The sequence below is a fragment of the Lissotriton helveticus genome, chromosome 3_1, assembly GCF_964261635.1.
Source record: "Lissotriton helveticus chromosome 3_1, aLisHel1.1, whole genome shotgun sequence".
In the NCBI taxonomy this organism is placed as follows: Eukaryota; Metazoa; Chordata; class Amphibia; order Caudata; family Salamandridae; genus Lissotriton; species Lissotriton helveticus.
In genome coordinates this window covers 1,110,871,458-1,110,890,361 of record NC_136061.1, presented here as the reverse complement: position 1 = coordinate 1,110,890,361, position 18,904 = coordinate 1,110,871,458, and the positions used below count along the sequence as shown (strand labels likewise).

At 43.0% G+C, this 18,904-nt stretch overlaps 1 protein-coding gene across 1 annotated transcript in view; it reads right to left on the bottom strand.

Moving 5' to 3' along the window:
* Nucleotides 1-18,904, bottom strand: part of CYTIP (cytohesin 1 interacting protein) — a 168,470-nt gene that overhangs the window by 91,701 nt on the left and 57,865 nt on the right. Inside the window, exon 2 of the mRNA XM_078681712.1 lies at nucleotides 14,195-14,244. Coding sequence (XP_078537838.1) covers nucleotides 14,195-14,244 — 50 coding nt within the window. The remainder of the gene's footprint in view (nucleotides 1-14,194; nucleotides 14,245-18,904) is intronic.

Sequence of the window (18,904 nt, the reverse complement as noted above, 5' to 3'; positions counted from 1 at the left end):
TGGATCGCTTCCTGCACTTCAAAAAGGCAATCTCTTCATTGAGCTCCTCTCTGGAGTCTGGCGAGATCAGTGGGAGCATGATGTCAGACATGAAGTCACTGATGGTGCCCAGGGGCACTGCAGTTGTGGTTGTGTATGTGGTGAGGAAAGACCAAATGTATGTCTCTTTGCAAATTGAACAAATGGCCTGCATTTGAGGGGACAGTCAAAATAGGGCGTCTGTCCATTTCCTGTCATATAAGCCGAGCTAATAGGGTACATGGACGGTTGATGTCTGCGTATGTGCTTTTATTATGTTCTGCATAGTTTAGACAGCGGAGTCACTCCAACAGTGCAAGATGGTCAGTTTGAGATTGAAGCAATTGTTCCCGATCAGTGGCAGAAGGGCAGGCTAGTTCTTCAAGACTCAATAATTGACTCTCCTGGTGGGTAATCTTAGTGGTGAGGCAATGCATATTGAGTGTATTACCCCTCACATGAACATGGTTCATGTTGTTGACATAGTACAAAACATTCTTCTTTTTCTAGCTGCACACTTTTGCAAGATCATCATCAGACCCTTATTAAGGCCAGGCTTGATTAATGCAGTTCTCCTTTCTGCGCTCTCAATCAAATCTCTCTGTCATTCAAAAATCAGATGCATGCCTTTTTCATACTATTAACAAACATTTGAAAATGCCCTGTCACCTTAAGGACTCTTATTGCCAAACAACCTTTGCTATAAACCCATTGATAATAATGGCAGTGTAATCTTCACTAGAACATTCTGTTCTGCCTTGTCTTACTGTGTTTCCCCAAAATCAACCAGGTACTGATGGATGGTTGTATCTTCTCTTCTTCTATACAACTGCTAAAAATTGGAATTCCTGGCTACTTTATTTTCATACTAGATCCATCTCAGTATTTCACCATAATATTTTTTACAAATATCATCCTATTATTATGATGTTAGCAAATTTCTGAGAACCAAAACATCATCAAATTACGTCTATGTACTTAAGTATAAATGTAACTTTGAAACGTGGTGCCAGGTACAACTGGGACAGGAATAGGGTCTAACCAGCCAAATCGCAACATCACACGGTCTCAGGCAAGGCTGCCTTGTGCATATCATTCTTGATTTTAGTCAAGGATCTACTGATTCATGCTGGGGACACTGAGAAGGTTACTGTTTCTAAGACTTCCAAATCTGATGTGAAAGCTGGTGCTGCTAGTCTTGGTGCCAGAACTGATGGGCTGCTGCTTGTGTAGGTTCTTGTGATGTCAAAAGTACTATCATGTCTGTCCTTGCTCCAGTGTAGGCAGTGGTGGTGCCAGTCCCCACTCTTCATCCTGCTTTCATGCTAGAATGTATTTTTAGGGTTGTATGTTCCTCTATGAGGTGACTCCTATTGTTTAGTTCCATAACCTAATATTATTGGCTACATGTATATTTCTATTGTCAGAGGTTTTAATGCTTGACTCTGTCGTCCACTGAAAAAGGACAGAGCTTGGTCCAAAATGCATTGGGTGTTTGATGCATAAATATGCAGGTAAACCTATGGGTGTTATGGTTCCCTTTTTACTAATATTTTATGTAAAGTAGCACAGCAATAAAAGACACTGTGCTGCCTTGCATCAAAGGTAGAAAGCAAAAATGAGGCTTATCAACTAAGATATGGCACAATATTCTCTCCCTGTGTGCTGGCACAATTTTGCCTACCTAACACCAACGGGCACACCCAAGGGTGAGTGCGTTCTCAAAAGCATAGGTTTTGTACTCTCACATAGTTACTGCTTATCTATATATTGTGTTATGTTAGCATGAGCTTATTAAATGTTTAAACGCCATTTTTCCATTTGCTGCTTCTGCACACGACACTTAATTGTTGATTTAGATTTCAACCTACAAGAGCGTTGTGATTTACATGAGAATAATATGTTATTGCTCTGATATCAGCTCTGCTTAGTAAACTATGTCTGTACAGAGAGTGCTGAAGCTTCAAGGATAACTCGACACAAATTGTTGTGAGGTCTGATCTTCGCACCTTCATAGACATAACATAAGTGCAGCTCCTGCCAAATTCTGGCTTTAGGCGCGTTTTATATTGCTTTGCTTAAAGCACACATACACACTTGATGCGGTTCGCATGCAGAGAGCTGGTTGAAGCTGATGTGATCTCTTCATACTAGGATATTGAGGTATGGGCCCGCCCTGCTAAAACCCAAAGAGACCTTCTTAGATATTAATATAATATGCTAGTTAGGGAGGGTGAGAAATAGGTGTTTTTAACCCTTATTCATTACAGCATCTTAGCATGCTGTCACCATTTGCTTTTTATGGACTAGTAACTATGCTGATAACTTTTCTTCTGATAATATGTTTCCTTGTATTATCTAAGACACTGCGTTTGAGAAAACGGCATTAGTAAATAAATATTTCAAATGTGCACGTGTCCTCATTTACTCCACGTTCTGGTTTGAAATGATTGTATAACGAAAGAGTGTTCATGTGTTCCACGTAACCTGAGGTATCGTAAGTTCATGTTCTGGTTTGTCTAAACATTGGGAGTTTGTTATGACCAATGAGAGACTGTAGCTAGCCTGGTAAGGGGATTTTGGGTACTGAGGTGAGTTTTGGGCCACCCTAATTCACTGAGGTTCCAAATCTCTATGCACAGTTCTGTAGGAGAACGGAATCCCTGCGACATGGCGCCCAACCATTGGTGGTCTTATATCATGACACTCGAGTAGTATATCTTTCAAACCTTAACCCCTTCACTGTCGTTTCCGGAAAACGGTGGTGTCGGAAAAACCTACCTATTTTTGAAATAGGTCTTTTCAAGCTTGAATCTTTCTAAAACGGTTTCCTTGAATTACTACCCAGTTGTGCTACAAAGTTTCCTTTGTTTTTCTAAGTTCCTGTGCAGTCATGGCCCAGCCTGTGGACATTCCGCAGCATAGTTGAATTGCTGTGCGCAATCATTTGCAAACTTACAATGTACCTGTTGATGGCTTGGCTGTGATATTGGTGGTGAGTGCGGAAGCAGCTTACCCGTACGAACTCTTTTATTCGTGGGTGACGTTTCCGGCTGTGGACGCTAATTCTAACGTGTTCCACACTTACACTCCCTCACCTGTGCCGGCTGAATATACTCCGTACAGGGCACTGGAAATACCTATTGATCATTGGCAGCATCGCGTTTGGTTTGGTGGCGCCCTACCCCATTCTTTAACCGCTCCGAGGTTAGGTCCTTTGTCCATTCCTGGCGCAAATTGGCCTGTTTTGGCTGGATTTACTACTCATCCACAACACGGCAATTGTACCTTAGCGGAGGTTCGTAGACTACATGTAGTTTCTATTGCCATTAGTGCAATACATAGGTCGTCATCTCCTGGGTGGGCCCCTGGGGGGTCCGGCTCTTCCAGCGGGACAGGGCGGTTTGAAGCTCAGTCCTGTGATGGTCAATGCTGTGATGGGTAAGCGTCCCCAGGAAAAGGATGATTTTCCTTTCTGGCTTGCCGAGAAATTTGACCAGCTGGAAGCAGTGTTTCCTAATACAACTCCTGGTGATAAACATAGAATCTTATCGATTAGTTTACCGAAGGATTTGGCCCCCGAACTCGTTGACTGTGAGACCTGGGGAAAAACATTTGTGGCAGTCTATGCGAGGTGTTACGGCACTCCGTCTATGGCTGTCCTGCCTGCGATAGTTAAACGTGTTTAAGATGATCACGGACCAGAGGCAGCAGTTGAATTGGGTATGCGCCTATGTGGCTCCTTTGATATAGTTTGCGATCTCATTCTTGCTAATGTCAAGGGGGATGCAGTGAACTTTCAGGTAGCTAATGCTTTGGAGGCGATTCCCGATGCCGATAAACCCAGGCAGTTGGCGAGGATTATTGTGGCTGCTTATAGAAAGGTGGGTCGCAATAGCAAGGGTCTAAAGCCTTTTTCTGTAAAAGAAAAGAAGCAACCCCAAGGGCAGGCTTCAGAAACGGAAGTTCAGCCCCAGTCCAAAAAACAAAATTGGGCTAAAAAACAGAAACAGGGTAAGCAACAACAACAACAGAAACAGGAGTCTCAACCTGCGTTTCAGTTGCCTGCGCAAACAGAACGTGTTTATGACTTGCGCGATCGCGTGACGATTAAATCACCTGATCGATTTCAGGTTTCTGATCAACGCTCTCCTCGTTCCTTTCAGGACTCATCGGCCCCGAAGACCGGCGGTGGAGGAGGCGGAAGGGGTCGGGGTGGTCAGCAAGGACGTGACCAGCTCCGCCAGACAGACATCACAGGTCAGCAGGACCGCTCAACGCCGAAGAGACCACAGTTTGCCAAAAAGAAAGTTGCGGCTTTAACAGCGCAACGATATGCCACAGATAGTGAGAACGCGGCTTCGGAATCTGACATGGGCTCTGACTTTGCTGGATAGCGCGGCGGAGATTACCATTGTGAGAGAGGCCCTGCGTCCACTACTGAAGGTGACAGCGACTGATATTTATGTTGTAATAGAAACAGCCGATACAAGAGTTGCTCCCCCTGATAGACTTTATGAAATTGTCCTGTTAATTGAAGGTGACATACAACGTACCATCAAAGGGGTATTTTGGGAAAATCTTTCGTCTACGTATGACATTTTGCTTTCGGAGGCTGACTGGCCCCCACCTTTTGTGCTCGCTGCTCGGCGAGGGGAGGAGGTAATCCTCTCGAGTTTCGCGAACACTGTCTCGAGAGAGCATGCGCAGCATTTTGCAGAAGAGTTGGCTAGGGCTCTAGCACCGGCTCTGTACCGCAACCAATGGGGTTGGGATAAATTGTCCCCATGCCACGAGATTCCTTTACGGTCTCAGACTCAGCCTCAACCTCAATATCCCATACGGCGTGAAGCCAAGGCTTCTGTCGCGGCAATCCTTGAACAATTGGAATATCAGGGAGTTATTGAAACATGTGTGTCACCGATGAATAACCCTCTTTTTACTGTAACCAAGCCTGACGGGTCATATCGTTTGGTGTTGGATTACCGGCATTTAAACTCGCATTGCCGTAACTGTGCAGTACAGAATACTCACGGCTCTGCCCTGGTGGATAGTCTAGTGCGTAAGCGTTTTAAAACCACGTTTGACATTTCCAACGGTTTTTATGCCCACAGATTGGATAGCTTTAGCTCCCAATAGACCAGTTTTACATGCGCTGGGGTACAAAAACAATTCCGGCGTCACCCGATGGGCTATAAGAATAGTCCTGGTATATTTACCTCCCGCATAGTCTCTCTTTTAGAGAGGATCGACCCAGATGCTTGCTCGTATGTGGATGACATATATCTCACAGACGACGAATTTTGGGAGCATCTGTGTCGAGTGAATTCCATAATTTGTACCTTTGCTGACATGGGTTACAAATTTAACTTTGCAAAATCGCACATTGCGGAGTACACAGTGTTGTTCCTGGGCTATGAGCTCAACAATGAAGGTAGAGGTTTGGCTCCTCACTTCTTGGAGAAATGCGCACAGTTGCGCGCTCCTACAACGCTGAAAAAATTACAGTCTTTACTGGGCTTTTTAAATTTTGGGAGGACATACATTCCGGAACATGCCCAGCGTATCAAGCCTTTGTATGCTTTGATACAACCAACTTTTTCCAAGTCATGCTGGCTGCCTGAGCACTCAACCATTTTGCAATCCTTGCAGGCTGATCTGCTCGCTTCTAAATTTTTACTGACTCGTGATAACCACACCAACCTGGTAATAAGGATTATTCCTGGGACAGTGGGTTTCACGTACCTCACTTTTAATGAAGGAGACACAGTACCTATTGCTTACAAGTTACACTTGTACACTTCGGCTGAAATGCGGTTTTCCACTGTGGAGAAAGTTTTGACGGCTGTGCAGATGGCGATTCTTAAGGAACGTGCTCTGTCACAGGGGAAACGCATGTTGGTTGTTACACCTTGTCCTCATTTGGAGGCAGTTACGAAAGCCAGTGTACCAAATTCTAAAGCTTTGCACCCTCGGTGGATTCAATGGGCTGCTTCCTTGACATCTACGGATGTCTCGTTTATTTTTGATGCCTCATTGCGGTCGCAAGAGTACTTGCAATATGAGTTTGTTCATCCTGCTCCTCTAGCAATGCGACCTCTGGAGGACTTCCATTGCATCATTTACACTGATGGTTCGGCGCAGGTTGTGCATGGCTCTAAACACGCCTACGTTTCCGCATGCACCATTGTGGTAGGTGCCATGGTGAACGATGAGTTCAAGTCCAGAGTAGTGCACACGCAGACTCTAGGGGACTGCACCGCACAATTGGCAGAGCTTCGTGCTCTATTACTAGCGTTGGAGTACGCTGCTCCTAGTGTGAGTACTCTTATTGTGAGTGATTCTTACTACTGTGTCCAGTCTTACAATGAAAACTTGTTCTTTTGGATTCAGAATGATTTTCGTGATTCCAAGGGTAGCACAATAAAACACAAGATGATCTGGGTTTGAGTGGCTGAGCTTAAGGCTAAGTTGCCGCTCGTTTTTGTGATTCATACTCTCGGCCATCAGCGTGTGGGAGTTCACGCTGTCGGTAACTCGCTTGCTGATGAAGCAGCGAAATCAGCGGTGTCTACATATTTAGTTGCAGCAGTTACACGGTCCAAAAGTAAGATTGATGACGACATCTTGGCGGCTGTTACTGCCACTGAGAAGGGAGGTAAACATCCTACGGGGTTCCCTTCGAAGTACACATACCACTTAGGTCCCGAAAAGGTTCCTTTTGTAAAAATTCCTGAAGTTGGAGAACGTTTAATTCCCAACTCGGATCGCAGGGCTAAGTTGATTACAGCGGCGCATGAAGGTTTGGCGTCTGCGCATGCGGGCGTCTCGGCCACTGTAGCTCAATTACAACAACGTTTCTGGTGGCGGGGTCTGTACAAACAGACGCGAGATTAGGTCCTTCAATGTGACGTTTGCCAGTAGATTAAACCTTCGACTGCTGCGCGTCCACCACAGACACAGTTGTACATTTCTAATAAACCACTAGGTTGTGTTTATTTAGATCACTGCGGTCCTTTTTCCTCTGATACTGCTTATAAGTACATCTTAGTAGCAGTTGATTCATGCACACACTTTGTGTGGGTTTGGCCCCATCGCAGCGCTGATTCACGGACTGTCATGAGAGATTTGCGTGTCTTTGTAGGGATTTTTGCCTGTGGTACCTTCCATTCGGATCAGGGTCCGGCTTTCGCCTCTAAGGCGTATAAGGATGCCATGACTTCGATGGGGGTCCAAGTCAAGTTTTCGTCTCCCTACAGACCTGAGGGTAATAGTGTAGTGGAGCGAATGAACCATGACTTAAAGCAATCATGGACAGCTCGAGTTATAGGCACTGGCAGAAACTGGCTGGCCCACCTCAATGGCGTGCAGCGTGCTCTTAATAATCTCCCTAGAAGGTCTCTGGGTGGTAGACCTCATACGAAACACTCTTTGGCATCAAGATGTACGTCCCTGACCTTGATGGTCTAGACTGCGTGGTTCGCGCCACAACCTTTGACGTAGATGAGCATTGCAATGTTTTACAGGACCTACAAAAGACCAGAGACAGTCTTGCAAAGGAACATTTGCCCTCCACGTCGGATGATGCGTTGCACATCCCGGTAGTTGGCTGGCTACCCCAAGTTGGAGAACTGGTTCGTGAGAAGATCGATAACAAGAAAGAATTTGGTCCTTCCTATCGAGCTCCGGTTCCAGTCCTTGGAGTGAAGAGCAAAAGAACAGTCGTTTTACCACCGCTTCCAGGTCGTAAGGAAAACAGGTTTATCTCAATTGACAATGTCAAGATACACAGAGTGGCCGATTCTTCTTAGTATGACACCGGCAGTCTCCTGTCCTTCCATTGTGAGAAATTCTGTTTTGGCCACTGCTTCTAATCCTGAACCAGAAGTGGCCATCGAGTTGCCTACAATTTCCAGTCCTCTATTAAGTACTTTGCCTGGTACAGACCATGATGAAATTGACTACACTTACCCCACTGACTTATCTATGCTAGATCTGCAGACACGTTTGGCCACAGAATCCAGATTTTCGTTTGACTCTGTTTCCAATGCCTCGAAGAAAGCCTCACGGTTTGCAGTTTATGCCAGTTTATTTAAAAAAAAATGTTTGATTCCCCCTTGGACATATATTTGGCTGGTGCTTTTTTCAATTTACCTTTTTATGTCAATTGGTTTTGTGTTTTATTTTTTTCGAATTGTTAATGGACATTACGTCGAGGAAAGAACATGCATTCGACATCTCAATGGAACTTTGGCCCCCCTTTCCTCGTCGCATTCTACACACAGATTGAAAAGAGACCTGTCATTTGTTAACATCACTGCTTGGCCTGTCCTTGATGTAATTGTGTGGGATGCCGTTAGATTTCAAATTCATGGCCCTACAGAGGTTGTTAATGCCCCTAATGTGCTTAGAGTTAACATGGGGGATGTAGTGAAACAAAACATACGTTCTGATGATTGGGATGTTCAGGCCGTAGAAACTTTGTTTTCTGATTTGAAATACTATGCTGCCTTTGATGCTGAAGATTTATATTTAGAATCTGCTAATTATGGTGATTTGTTTTGCTTTCAACATTTTGGCAATCACTTCTTACATAAAACTACTTCTAGAAGGAGTACTGTAAATTATACACAATGGGAGCATTGCCCAGCTCCTAAACAAGGCAGTTCGAGTACTTTTTTGAAAAAGTACACTTATTTTACTGACTTCAATCAGTCTAATCCCGAGTCCTTTTATTTTAAAATATCACAGAAGTCTATGTCCAAGGTTAGACTCACCGATACCAAATTATTGTACTCGAAGTCCTTTCTTGATCAGCTAGCTGTTGGCGGCTATGAATTATGGAAGGAGACTATTGACCCTAAATCAGTTTGGGGTTCTAAAAACTGGCAGGTACAAGGCACTGAGGCTTTGCACCGTGCTTGTCTCATCCCGAATCAAATGTTGTTTTTAAATTCCTCTATTTCACAGACAACATGCTTTGGATTGGCTACTTCTAAAAAATTGAATACTCCTACCATCCCTGAGTTAGAAAAATATTCTGGCTGGAGTAATTATACTCAGTTTTCAATTAGGGATTTGCAGACCCTTTTGCATAATTCATCCTTTAACATATCCAGTTTGGATCCAAAAGGTTGGCTGATGTGGCACAGAAGTGCTGATTCATGCCAGCACCGTTTTCTGGGTTTATCTGATGGCTTTAAACAAGTCAGACCTGATCCACGTTTTGACACTGACCATTCTGTCACGACTTACTCAGTAGGCAAATTATGTCAAACTTGGCTGAAGCAATCTACATTGGCTGCGGTTAAATTTCATCTTTCGAAGCTAAATGAAGATGTGGATTTAAATGATTTCATAAAAGGCCCGGCTAGTGGTAGATCGAAAAGATGGATATATGCGATTTACAATGAAATCTGGAAGACATCACAGATTGAGGCGGCGACACGCCTTAGAGCTATAGATCAAGCTAATCTAGAAAAAGTGCTTGCAGTGGTAGATAATAGTAATAACATGCTTTCTTCCCGCATTTACACGTTAGATAATATTGTGTCCTCAGTAGTGGATATTGTGTAGGATGAAGTATATGTATTGTACCATGGTCAAAATCAATTGCATTCTATCATGCAATTTGCGTGGACCCTGCAAACACTGAAGTCTGGCAAGGTGCCATGGACCTACATGAATGTCTCCTCTCTCTTTGCCCCCTTTAATTTAACTGACAAGGAGCGCTTGCTTTCCATGCGCAATGCGTCTTTTTCAATGTTACATATTGAAAGGTTAGAATCTTTGCCTTTCTCTGTGGCAGAAGCCACTGCTGCAACGTGGCTTATCCACAGTTTGATAACATTGCCATTTGCTTTATATAAATTTACAAATTGTATGCGATATGTTGCTACAGGTCGATATGAACCGTTAGGTAATGCATTTCTTCTGAAGTCTTTACTTACAGATGTTTAAAAGACGGTTTATCTGAATAGGGAGGAGTGTACAGAGACTCCGGATCACTCCTTAATGTGTAGACACATTCAATTGCACGGTTCTTGTAATCAGGACCGGCCAAATTTAGCCTGTGTTTTGAAAGGCACACCAGTTCCCGCTATCGTTCCCACTTTTACTTTATTGGCAAACGGTAGTTATTTACTTTTGAATAATGAAGATTGTTGTGGGTTAATTAGAGGTGTCGCTTATGTGGTAACTGTATCAGAGCGTGTGGTGTGTTGCAAAAATATACTTTACCCACCCCCGCATGGGAAAAGGGATGTTTCCATCTGGCCGCGCATCCCAACCTTGACTGCGGAGTTCAATGGCATGAGTAGAATAAGAGCTCTATTGTCCCAAAAAGAAGTGGCCCTGAGTTCTGCTCGAGAAACATTTGTGCTTCACATAGCTAACACCCACACAGAGGTTCAGGCCCTTTTGAATACTGATTTACTGTTGCATTTCAGCGAACTGGTTCATTCAATCTTTAACGTGTCCTCCACGACTGGACTGGCGCATTTTTTCAAAATAGTGAGCAGCGGTCTAGTGACTTCATTTGAGAAAATATTTGGGGTCATTCCTGCTTTCTTCCATTCTATTTTTTCAAGTCTGTTTGGTGGATTCCCCATTTTACTGGCTCTGGCGGCAGGCGTTCTGGTGATCTTTTGTTTCATTAAAAATGGATGCCCTTCCTGTGCAAAAAGCCGAGCAGCCCCTCCTGGCACTGTTTCGCAACAGGATGCTATAATACTATGGCACTTTGCCGCTTGCGACTTTAAGCACAGCATATGGATTATCGTTTCAGTTTTCCTATTTTACATGTGTCCAGCCTGTATTTCATTGCCTGAGCTGTGACTTTGACTGGGCCCTTGATTTGTGTCTCTGCAAGACGGTATCTCCTGACGTCGATTTTAATCAGCTGATGAGTCCCGTCGTTACTCACGAGTTGGTTTGTTCTGGCGAAAGGATTATGGCTTTGGCAGTGATGCATGGACTAATGGGTCATTGGAACATTTCTCGAAGCAGCGCACGATTTCTTGGCGCATAGCTTTCTTGAGAACCCACTGAGTTGTCCTCTGATGGTGATAGAGGCTCCGGTCCTAGAAGAGCACGTATGTTCTTTCCCATTTATAAACTGGATGGCTGAACTGTTTTCGGATGAAGACGGTGATTTAATGTTGGAGGCTGTTGCTGCATATTTTGCATATTCGGTCTTGCCCTAAAAACTTTCCACGTTTCGGATCACGGCCCCTTGTTTTCTAGTGACATAATTTTTTGTGGATTTTCTTGAATTTTTCACCTCCCAGACCTATTTGGCTTGAGTAAAAGTGACCACTTCATGAATACATTTTTTCTCCATCGATTTCTGAATTATAGATATTGCTCATCGTTCTTGAACTCTGCTTTCATGAGGAGGCCCTTATCTTATCTTATCTTATCCGTGCTCGGATCATGGGGGGGTTGTCATATAGTTACTGCTTATCTATATACTGTGTTATGTTAGCATGAGCTTATTAAATGTTTAAACGCCATTTTTCCTTTTGCTGCTTCTGCACACGACACTTAATTGTTGATTTAGCTTTCAACCTACAAGAGCGTTGTGATTTACATGAGAATAATATGTTATTGCTCTGATATCAGCTTTGCTTAGTAAACTATGTCTGTACAGAGAGTGCTGAAGCTTCAAGGATAACTCGACACAAATTGTTGTTAGGTCTGATCTCCGCACCTTCATAGACATAACATAAGTGCAGCTCCTGCCAAATTCTGGATTTAGGCGCGTTTTATATTGCTTTGCTTAGAGCACACATACACACTTGATGCGGTTCGCATGCAGAGAGCTGGTTGAAGCTGATGTGATCTCTTCATACTAGGATCTTGCGGTATGGGCCCGCCCTGCTAAAACCCAAAGAGACCTTCTTAGATATTAATATAATATGCTAGTTAGGGAGGGTGAGAAATAGGTGTTTTTAACCCTTATTCATTACAGCATCTTAGCATGCTGTCACCATTTGCTTTTTATGGACTAGTAACTATGCTGATAACTTTTCTTCTGATAATATGTTTCCTTGTATTATCTAAGATACTGCGTTTGAGAAAACGGCATTAGTAAATAAATATTTCAAATGTGCACGTGTCCTCATTTACTCCACGTTCTGGTTTGAAATGATTGTATAACGAAAGAGTGTTCATGTGTTCCCCGTAACCTGAGGTATCGTAAGTTCATGTTCTGGTTTGTCTAAACATTGGGAGTTTGTTATGACCAATGAGACACTGTAGCTAGCCTGGTAAGGGGATTTTGGGTACTGAGGTGAGTTTTGGGCCACCCTAATTCACTGAGGTTCCAAATCTCTATGCACAGTTCTGTAGGAGAACGGAATCCCTGCTACAGTACTGGCAGAGGACACTTGTGGCACAGGAACTATGCTTTAGAACATTGTATGTGTGTCGTATAAAGCAGCACACATGCAAAGATAGAAAATAAGGAGAAAATAAAACATTTTTCCCCGTTATACCTGCTTCGAGGAGGCGTACGGTTTTGGTGCAAAACCCTGTCAATTCATATTAGTGGATAAGGATTTGCATCAAAAGTATCAGTGGTTGCATTGGAACACCTATGTACCGCTAATGGACTGCCCCTTTGATGCAAAGTAGTGAGTAGCACAACTTTACATTACTTTTGTAAACTTTGTAATGCAGATCCTGGTTTGCTTTGGATGGTGAATCCCAACCCAACATTTTGCTCCAGGTTGACACAAACTTGCCTCAAAGTGTTGGTAAATCTGGGCCATCATTCTGAGTAAAGGAACAACAGCGCAGGCAGTTCTGATGACATTCCCAATGGTCTCAAACTGCTTTTTAATAAAAATGCTCATTTGTTTTTTAATTGATGCAGGATCAATCTTGTGAAAGCTTTCTAGTGTGATTTGCTGCTCCACAAGCTCCTGCTGTAGTCAGGTCGTAATTGATGTTTTCAAAACAGCCTTCAGATTCACCAACCTTATGTTTCTCCGTGATGTCTCAGCTTTTCTATATCGAGTGACCCTTTAGAGCCTTTTGGTGCACTCTTCACAACGCAGCCCAAAAGATATAAGTTGTAGATTTGGCATCAAATGTTTGCTTTTTAAAACCAGTAGCCATCAAAATAAAGTTAAAGGCTGCCAGTAGGCAGCAATAGCAAAAACAGTGGCCAGAGTGCAACAGAGAATCTAAAGGTATCCAAATCGATCAAGCAAAGTTAATGCTAGACAAAATCACAAATGCGAACAACATACACTCCTTTCCTAACTTTTACTCTCCAAAATCTGTACGCCGTATTGGCAAGGGTAGAGTACATAGGAGGATGGCTTCTGAAATTTGAAATACACCTTGCTTTTTCAGAAATGCATTAAGTTGAGGAGGGTTGTATGTCAGAATATCGACCGCAAAAAATATTGCAGGTAGAATATCGACTACCAAAATACTTTGCCAATATGATTCCGAAGGGTACACAATTGTATAGTTTAGAATAGTGTATCTATAACCTGTATATAAGGCTTTTCCAATGAGCTCGTGAGAGCCAGGCAGTTCTCTAGTTATCTACTAATTTGAATGGATGAATTAGTAGATGTATACCACAATTAAGAATGTGTATTTGAGAGGAAATTGGTGAATTTTCAGAACTCATAAATTGATGTTTGTAGAAAAATGAGTGACTTTCCAAACTATATTTAAAGCTGATATTTGAGTGAAATATCGTTTGGTATTGGGGAGATTTATTATCACTATTACTTTCTTGATGACAGAGGCATTGTAGCTATGGTGGTAATGTGTTGCCCATGCAGAGGGTTTCAAAGTGAATAGTGCTTTTTTAACATTACGGCGGGCAATCGTTCCTGACAATGGTGTGAGCACTGCTAATATTCTTGCACATGATTAAGTAGCTCTGGAGTTTTTTCATTGATCATGAGTAGCTCTTATTACAGAAAAGGTTGGAGACCTCTGCTTTAAATACATACCTTCAGAACATTGTTTTAATCAATATTCTGGCTATGATACTTTTGCAGCACAATATTTAAAACTCAGTATTGCCTTAGTATTCCGAAATTTGGGGATGCCGTGGGATTGGGTTTTGTGGGACAAGAACTGCGAATCTAATCATGGCATTGCTCCATTTTTATTATCATCTTGCATGTATGTGTACTTTTAAACCCACCTTTGTGGTCCTGAAGAGTCCATAAAGGAACGCGACCTGGTCAAAGAAACCTGAAGGCGAAAAAAAATACACACACTGTTATTTTAAAAAAACATATGTTTACAAATAAAAAGTAGCATAAATATATGAAATCTTTATTTCACCAATCGATATGGCACAATACCCAGTTATTTGCAAGGAATTCGTATGACACAGCAGTGCTCGGTGTGATCGATCCACAAATCCACAATGTGTGACTGCTAGTAGCCATTTTGTGATTATATTATAAGCTGGACATACCTGATTTCAAGCGTGTTTTCTAGGCTTGGTTTCAACTGTTGTTTCCAGGGGCGAATTCTTACTAAACCACTTTTCCGATGAATATTGTACAGCCCTGAGTGACAATATGGCAGCATAAGAGGTACCTCCCACCCCAAAGTGCCCCATTCTTCCCAACTGCCAAATGTTCTTCCCTATACATTTCAGTGTCGAGAAGAAGAAAACGCAAGTCTTCAAAACAGGTTAAACGTGGCTGCATCACAACAGAAATGTTTCTGCTTCAGAGCAGGACCCTTTTTCGCAGTTTTTTTTTAAATTGAGAGCTTTGTGCTTCAACACGGTGACACACATGAAATACATGAAACATTGTGAATAATAATCTTAAACTCTAATTTGGGAGTTTAGGCCATAATACCGTTATCTCAGGGGCTCCTACCCTCCCAGAGTAAGAATCATATTTAGAGTTTGGCTGAGTGGGAGGACTGCTGTAAATTGATGGTGCTCCTGTCCTGCCAAACTCACTATTGACAGTCGGGGAAGCTCAATGTTTAAACCTACTTTGGCTCTCCTAGTGTAAACTTTTGACCTGGCTGCCAGTCTCCAAGGAACCACCAAGTGACAGTGACTGTTAACCCAGGCCTTTCAGGGCGGGGTGACCGTCACTAATTTTGCCTGACGTGGGCAGAGCAAATGTAGAATGGCTCCAGTGCACAGATCCAGAGCTCTCTATTTATTGGAGGCATTTATTTGTTGTTTCTAGTAAATAGCCTACTGTTTTAGAAGCTGTTTCTTCTTTTTAACAAACAAGTTTGCAGAGTGGACACTTTAAACATGGAGCCCAGTTGGCAAAACTGCACTGCTATTAAGATAGTCATTGTTGCGCCAGTGGATGCCTTCAAAGAACAAAAGATCCCCACTAGCCAGTCAGGGATTTCTAAATAAGGTTGATAGCCCGTCATCAGCAAGGCGGACGTCATGCATCTGGCCTCATGGAAAACTAGCAGACCTTCCACAAGCATCTAAATAAGACCCAACTTAATTTATGGATGAAAATATGTGTTTAAAGTTCAGGATGCAAAGACCATCTTCACAACGTTTGAGGCAAAACAACACATAAGACAAAGAGTGGCATTTTAATAGATTTTTTACATATTACCTTGCCTAAAACCTAAGCCAATATCCGGCCAGACATGGGTGGTCCTGTGCTCCTGAATGCACCCTACTTTGTATAATCATTTGACACCTCCCTTTGCCAGAGTAGAAACCACTCAAACTCTAAGGCCAAGTTCTCCTTAAGAGGGCTTTAAGGGGAAATAATGAAACAGTTCTAGAGGTATAGGGTTTGAAACTTCTTTAGCAAGCCTCAGGCCAAAGCAAAAGAAAAAATAGAGTATTACCATTTGATACATTAATCCTCAAAAATATTGTCGTTTCAATTCTAAATTTAAAAGCTTCCACTGGTTTAATTAACACTTAAAACAGTAGAAAATCCAACTAAGAGTGCTTGAATCGATCTGGAAGCTAATTAAGTGCAGTTCTACAAAGCTCAATTTATACAAGTGCAGCATAAATACAACTGCTCTGTTCTAATCTCATTGGGCCTCCTTTAGGAGGCCCCTTTTGCTACCGGAACATCACTTTTTGTGACGTTCCGTGTCGCAGAAGCCTGCGTGATATTTATCAGGCAGTACTAAGCCACTTTTTTGGCTTAATGCAGCCTTATAAATATCAGTCCCTTTAACGCAGTGTTCTGGTTAAAGGGGCATGCAAAGGGTGCTGCTGGGGGCGTTCCCAGCAATATCCATGGCTTTTTGACACAGGCCCAGATTTACGAGAAATCGTAAATCTGAGGCAGTGAGGTGGAACCTTTGCCCAGGCAGTGTGGACATGTATACAAAATACAAAATAATGCAGTAATCTGTCTCAAAATGTGCTGCATTATGCTGCAAAATTGCCTTTCCTTGTCACATCATTTGGTCAACCCTGTGGCCTATATTATATGTGTGGGAAATGGGATTTCTAGTTGACTAAGGTTTGCACCAAAGCCAGGCAGAAACCACCACTCTAGTCAGGATAAGGGAGTTACACTAATAAAATAACCGCTGCTCACCCCCTTAGTAGCTTGGCACGAGCAGACAGGCTTATCTTAGAGGCAGTGTATAAAGCATTTGCACAAAACCAACAGTAATACAATGTAAGCACTACAAAAGGACACCACACCAGTTTAGAAAAATATCCAATATTTCACTATCAGGACATGCCACACATACCAGGGCATGTCCTACCTTTCACCTACAATGCACCCTGACCATGGCGGTACCTTGGGCCTACCAGAGGGTCGACTCACATGTAGAAAAGGGAAGGTATAGGGACTTGCAAGTGGGTGCACTTGCCAACTTGACATGGCAGCCCCAAGCTGCGCACAGGCTCTGCAATGGCAGGCCAGAGTTACACTTTATGGGCTGTTTGCGTGGGTGGCATACTCCAATGCTGCAGCCCACCAAAATAATTTGATTTATAGGCCCTGGCACTCGCAGTGCACTTTACTAGGGACTGACACATTAATCAAATAAGCCAATCATGGAAATTCCAATCCATAACACATTTCATACAGAGAGCATATGCAATTTAGCACTGATTAGCAGTGCCCAGAGTCCTAAAACCAACACACACAGGTCAGGGAAAAATAGGAGGAAAAAGCTAAATGTTTGGGGATAACCCTGCAAAAAGGCCATTTCCAACAGTATGTGATTTGTATGTTGAATCCAACAAACACCTGGATGAATCAAAGGCATGATTTCCACTGGGGTTTAGGTTGGAGCCAGTGGTAACCTGGGTGGATGGCAATCTCTGAGTGATGTTGCACATGTTGACTCTGGGACGACTGTCCTATTAGACTTCTTAAACACCTTAAATACAATGAATTCGAAATTCCTGATTGATTCAATAGGTGGAACTGGGTTAGAAGGAACAGCTGCCCTTTAGTTTGCATCCTTCCTGGTTGATCACAGCCAGATAATACAACTGGGCTCTGTAAGCTTAGATTCCAAAGAGCTACATTGGAGTATGCTGCAGGACTCCTCACTATCCCTACCTTTAGCTAAGCTATATCTGATACCTCTTGCAGCTCTACTACTTGATTTTCAAGCTGCCATCTATATGTAAGTTTTTGATGCTCAATTTGTGGTTAACCTTAAAAGACAGCTTTCCCTCAGAAAAGGGCTTCTCCAGGGCCCTGAAGACTATCAACTGATGAATGGAAAAGGACTTCTTAAAATGAAAACCGACCAATTCGTAGATGCTGACGTTATTCTTAAAAATCAATCTTTGGGAATCCTTCCTCTGGTCAACATTACTGGATAGCTGCCTTGCTACAGGAAGGAGGTTGTTAGAAATGGAGGTCTCTAGTTGGCAGAGGTAGGTACTTTCGTCCAAGTAGGGACCCTTCTTCCTAGTAAGGGGAAGGAGGATACACTTCTGAAATAACCCCTGCTCACCCCATTGGTAGCTTGGCACGAGCAGACAGGTTTATTTGAGAGGCAGTGTGTAAAGCATGTGTGCATACATACAGTAATACAGTGAAAACACTACAAATAGACACCACACCAGTTTAGTAAAATAAGTAATCTTTATCTAAACCAAATAAGACCAAAAATGACAAAAATCCACAATACAGCAATACAAATATGACTTTCAAAAGGTAGAAACAGTTCTGTTCAAAGCAAATTATAGATGGAACATTTTTAACAACAAAGTACTTTGAATGCATCAAAATCAAAAGCAAGAGAAGCCGCAGGGAAGGTGATGACTTGGTTCCTTACGCGCAGGGAAGGTGAATCATCGGTTCTTTACTCGACTGGAGGTGATGCGTTGGTTCCTTACAGCAAAGTAGGGGAGGTAATGCGTTGATTCCTTACTGAAGGGGAGGTGATGCGTCAGTTTCTTACTGTGCGGCGAGGTGATGTGTCAGTTTCTTACTACTGCCCCGGTGTACTTTTAGAATTGGCGCCTTGGTGCAATGTATGAGGTTTGGTGATGCATCGGTTCTCGCAGCAATGGCACTTGCATTGATTTCTTCAGCTGCGGTCCCACAATGAGTTAGTTTTTGCAGCTGCACAGCAGGGCCTGCATCAGAATTTTTGCGGTGATCTTGGCCTTCGTAGATCAGTGCACTCGTTGTGGCGTGTAGCGATTTTTCAAGCTGCGTGCAGGCACTGCGTCAGTTTATTCTGCGATGCATCAGAAACAGGTGACTGATGCGTCGCGCTTCTTCTCGTTGCTTTAGTTTTCCAGCTCCCAACAGTAGGATTAGCCTCCAGAGGCCCAGAACAGCAGCAGACACGGCTTGGCAGGTTAGAACTCCCAGAAAGGGAGTTCAGGGGAGCTGAGGGTGAAGTCTTTGTATCCCTGAGACTACAAAACAAGAGGCACGCTCTACTTCAAGCCCTTGGA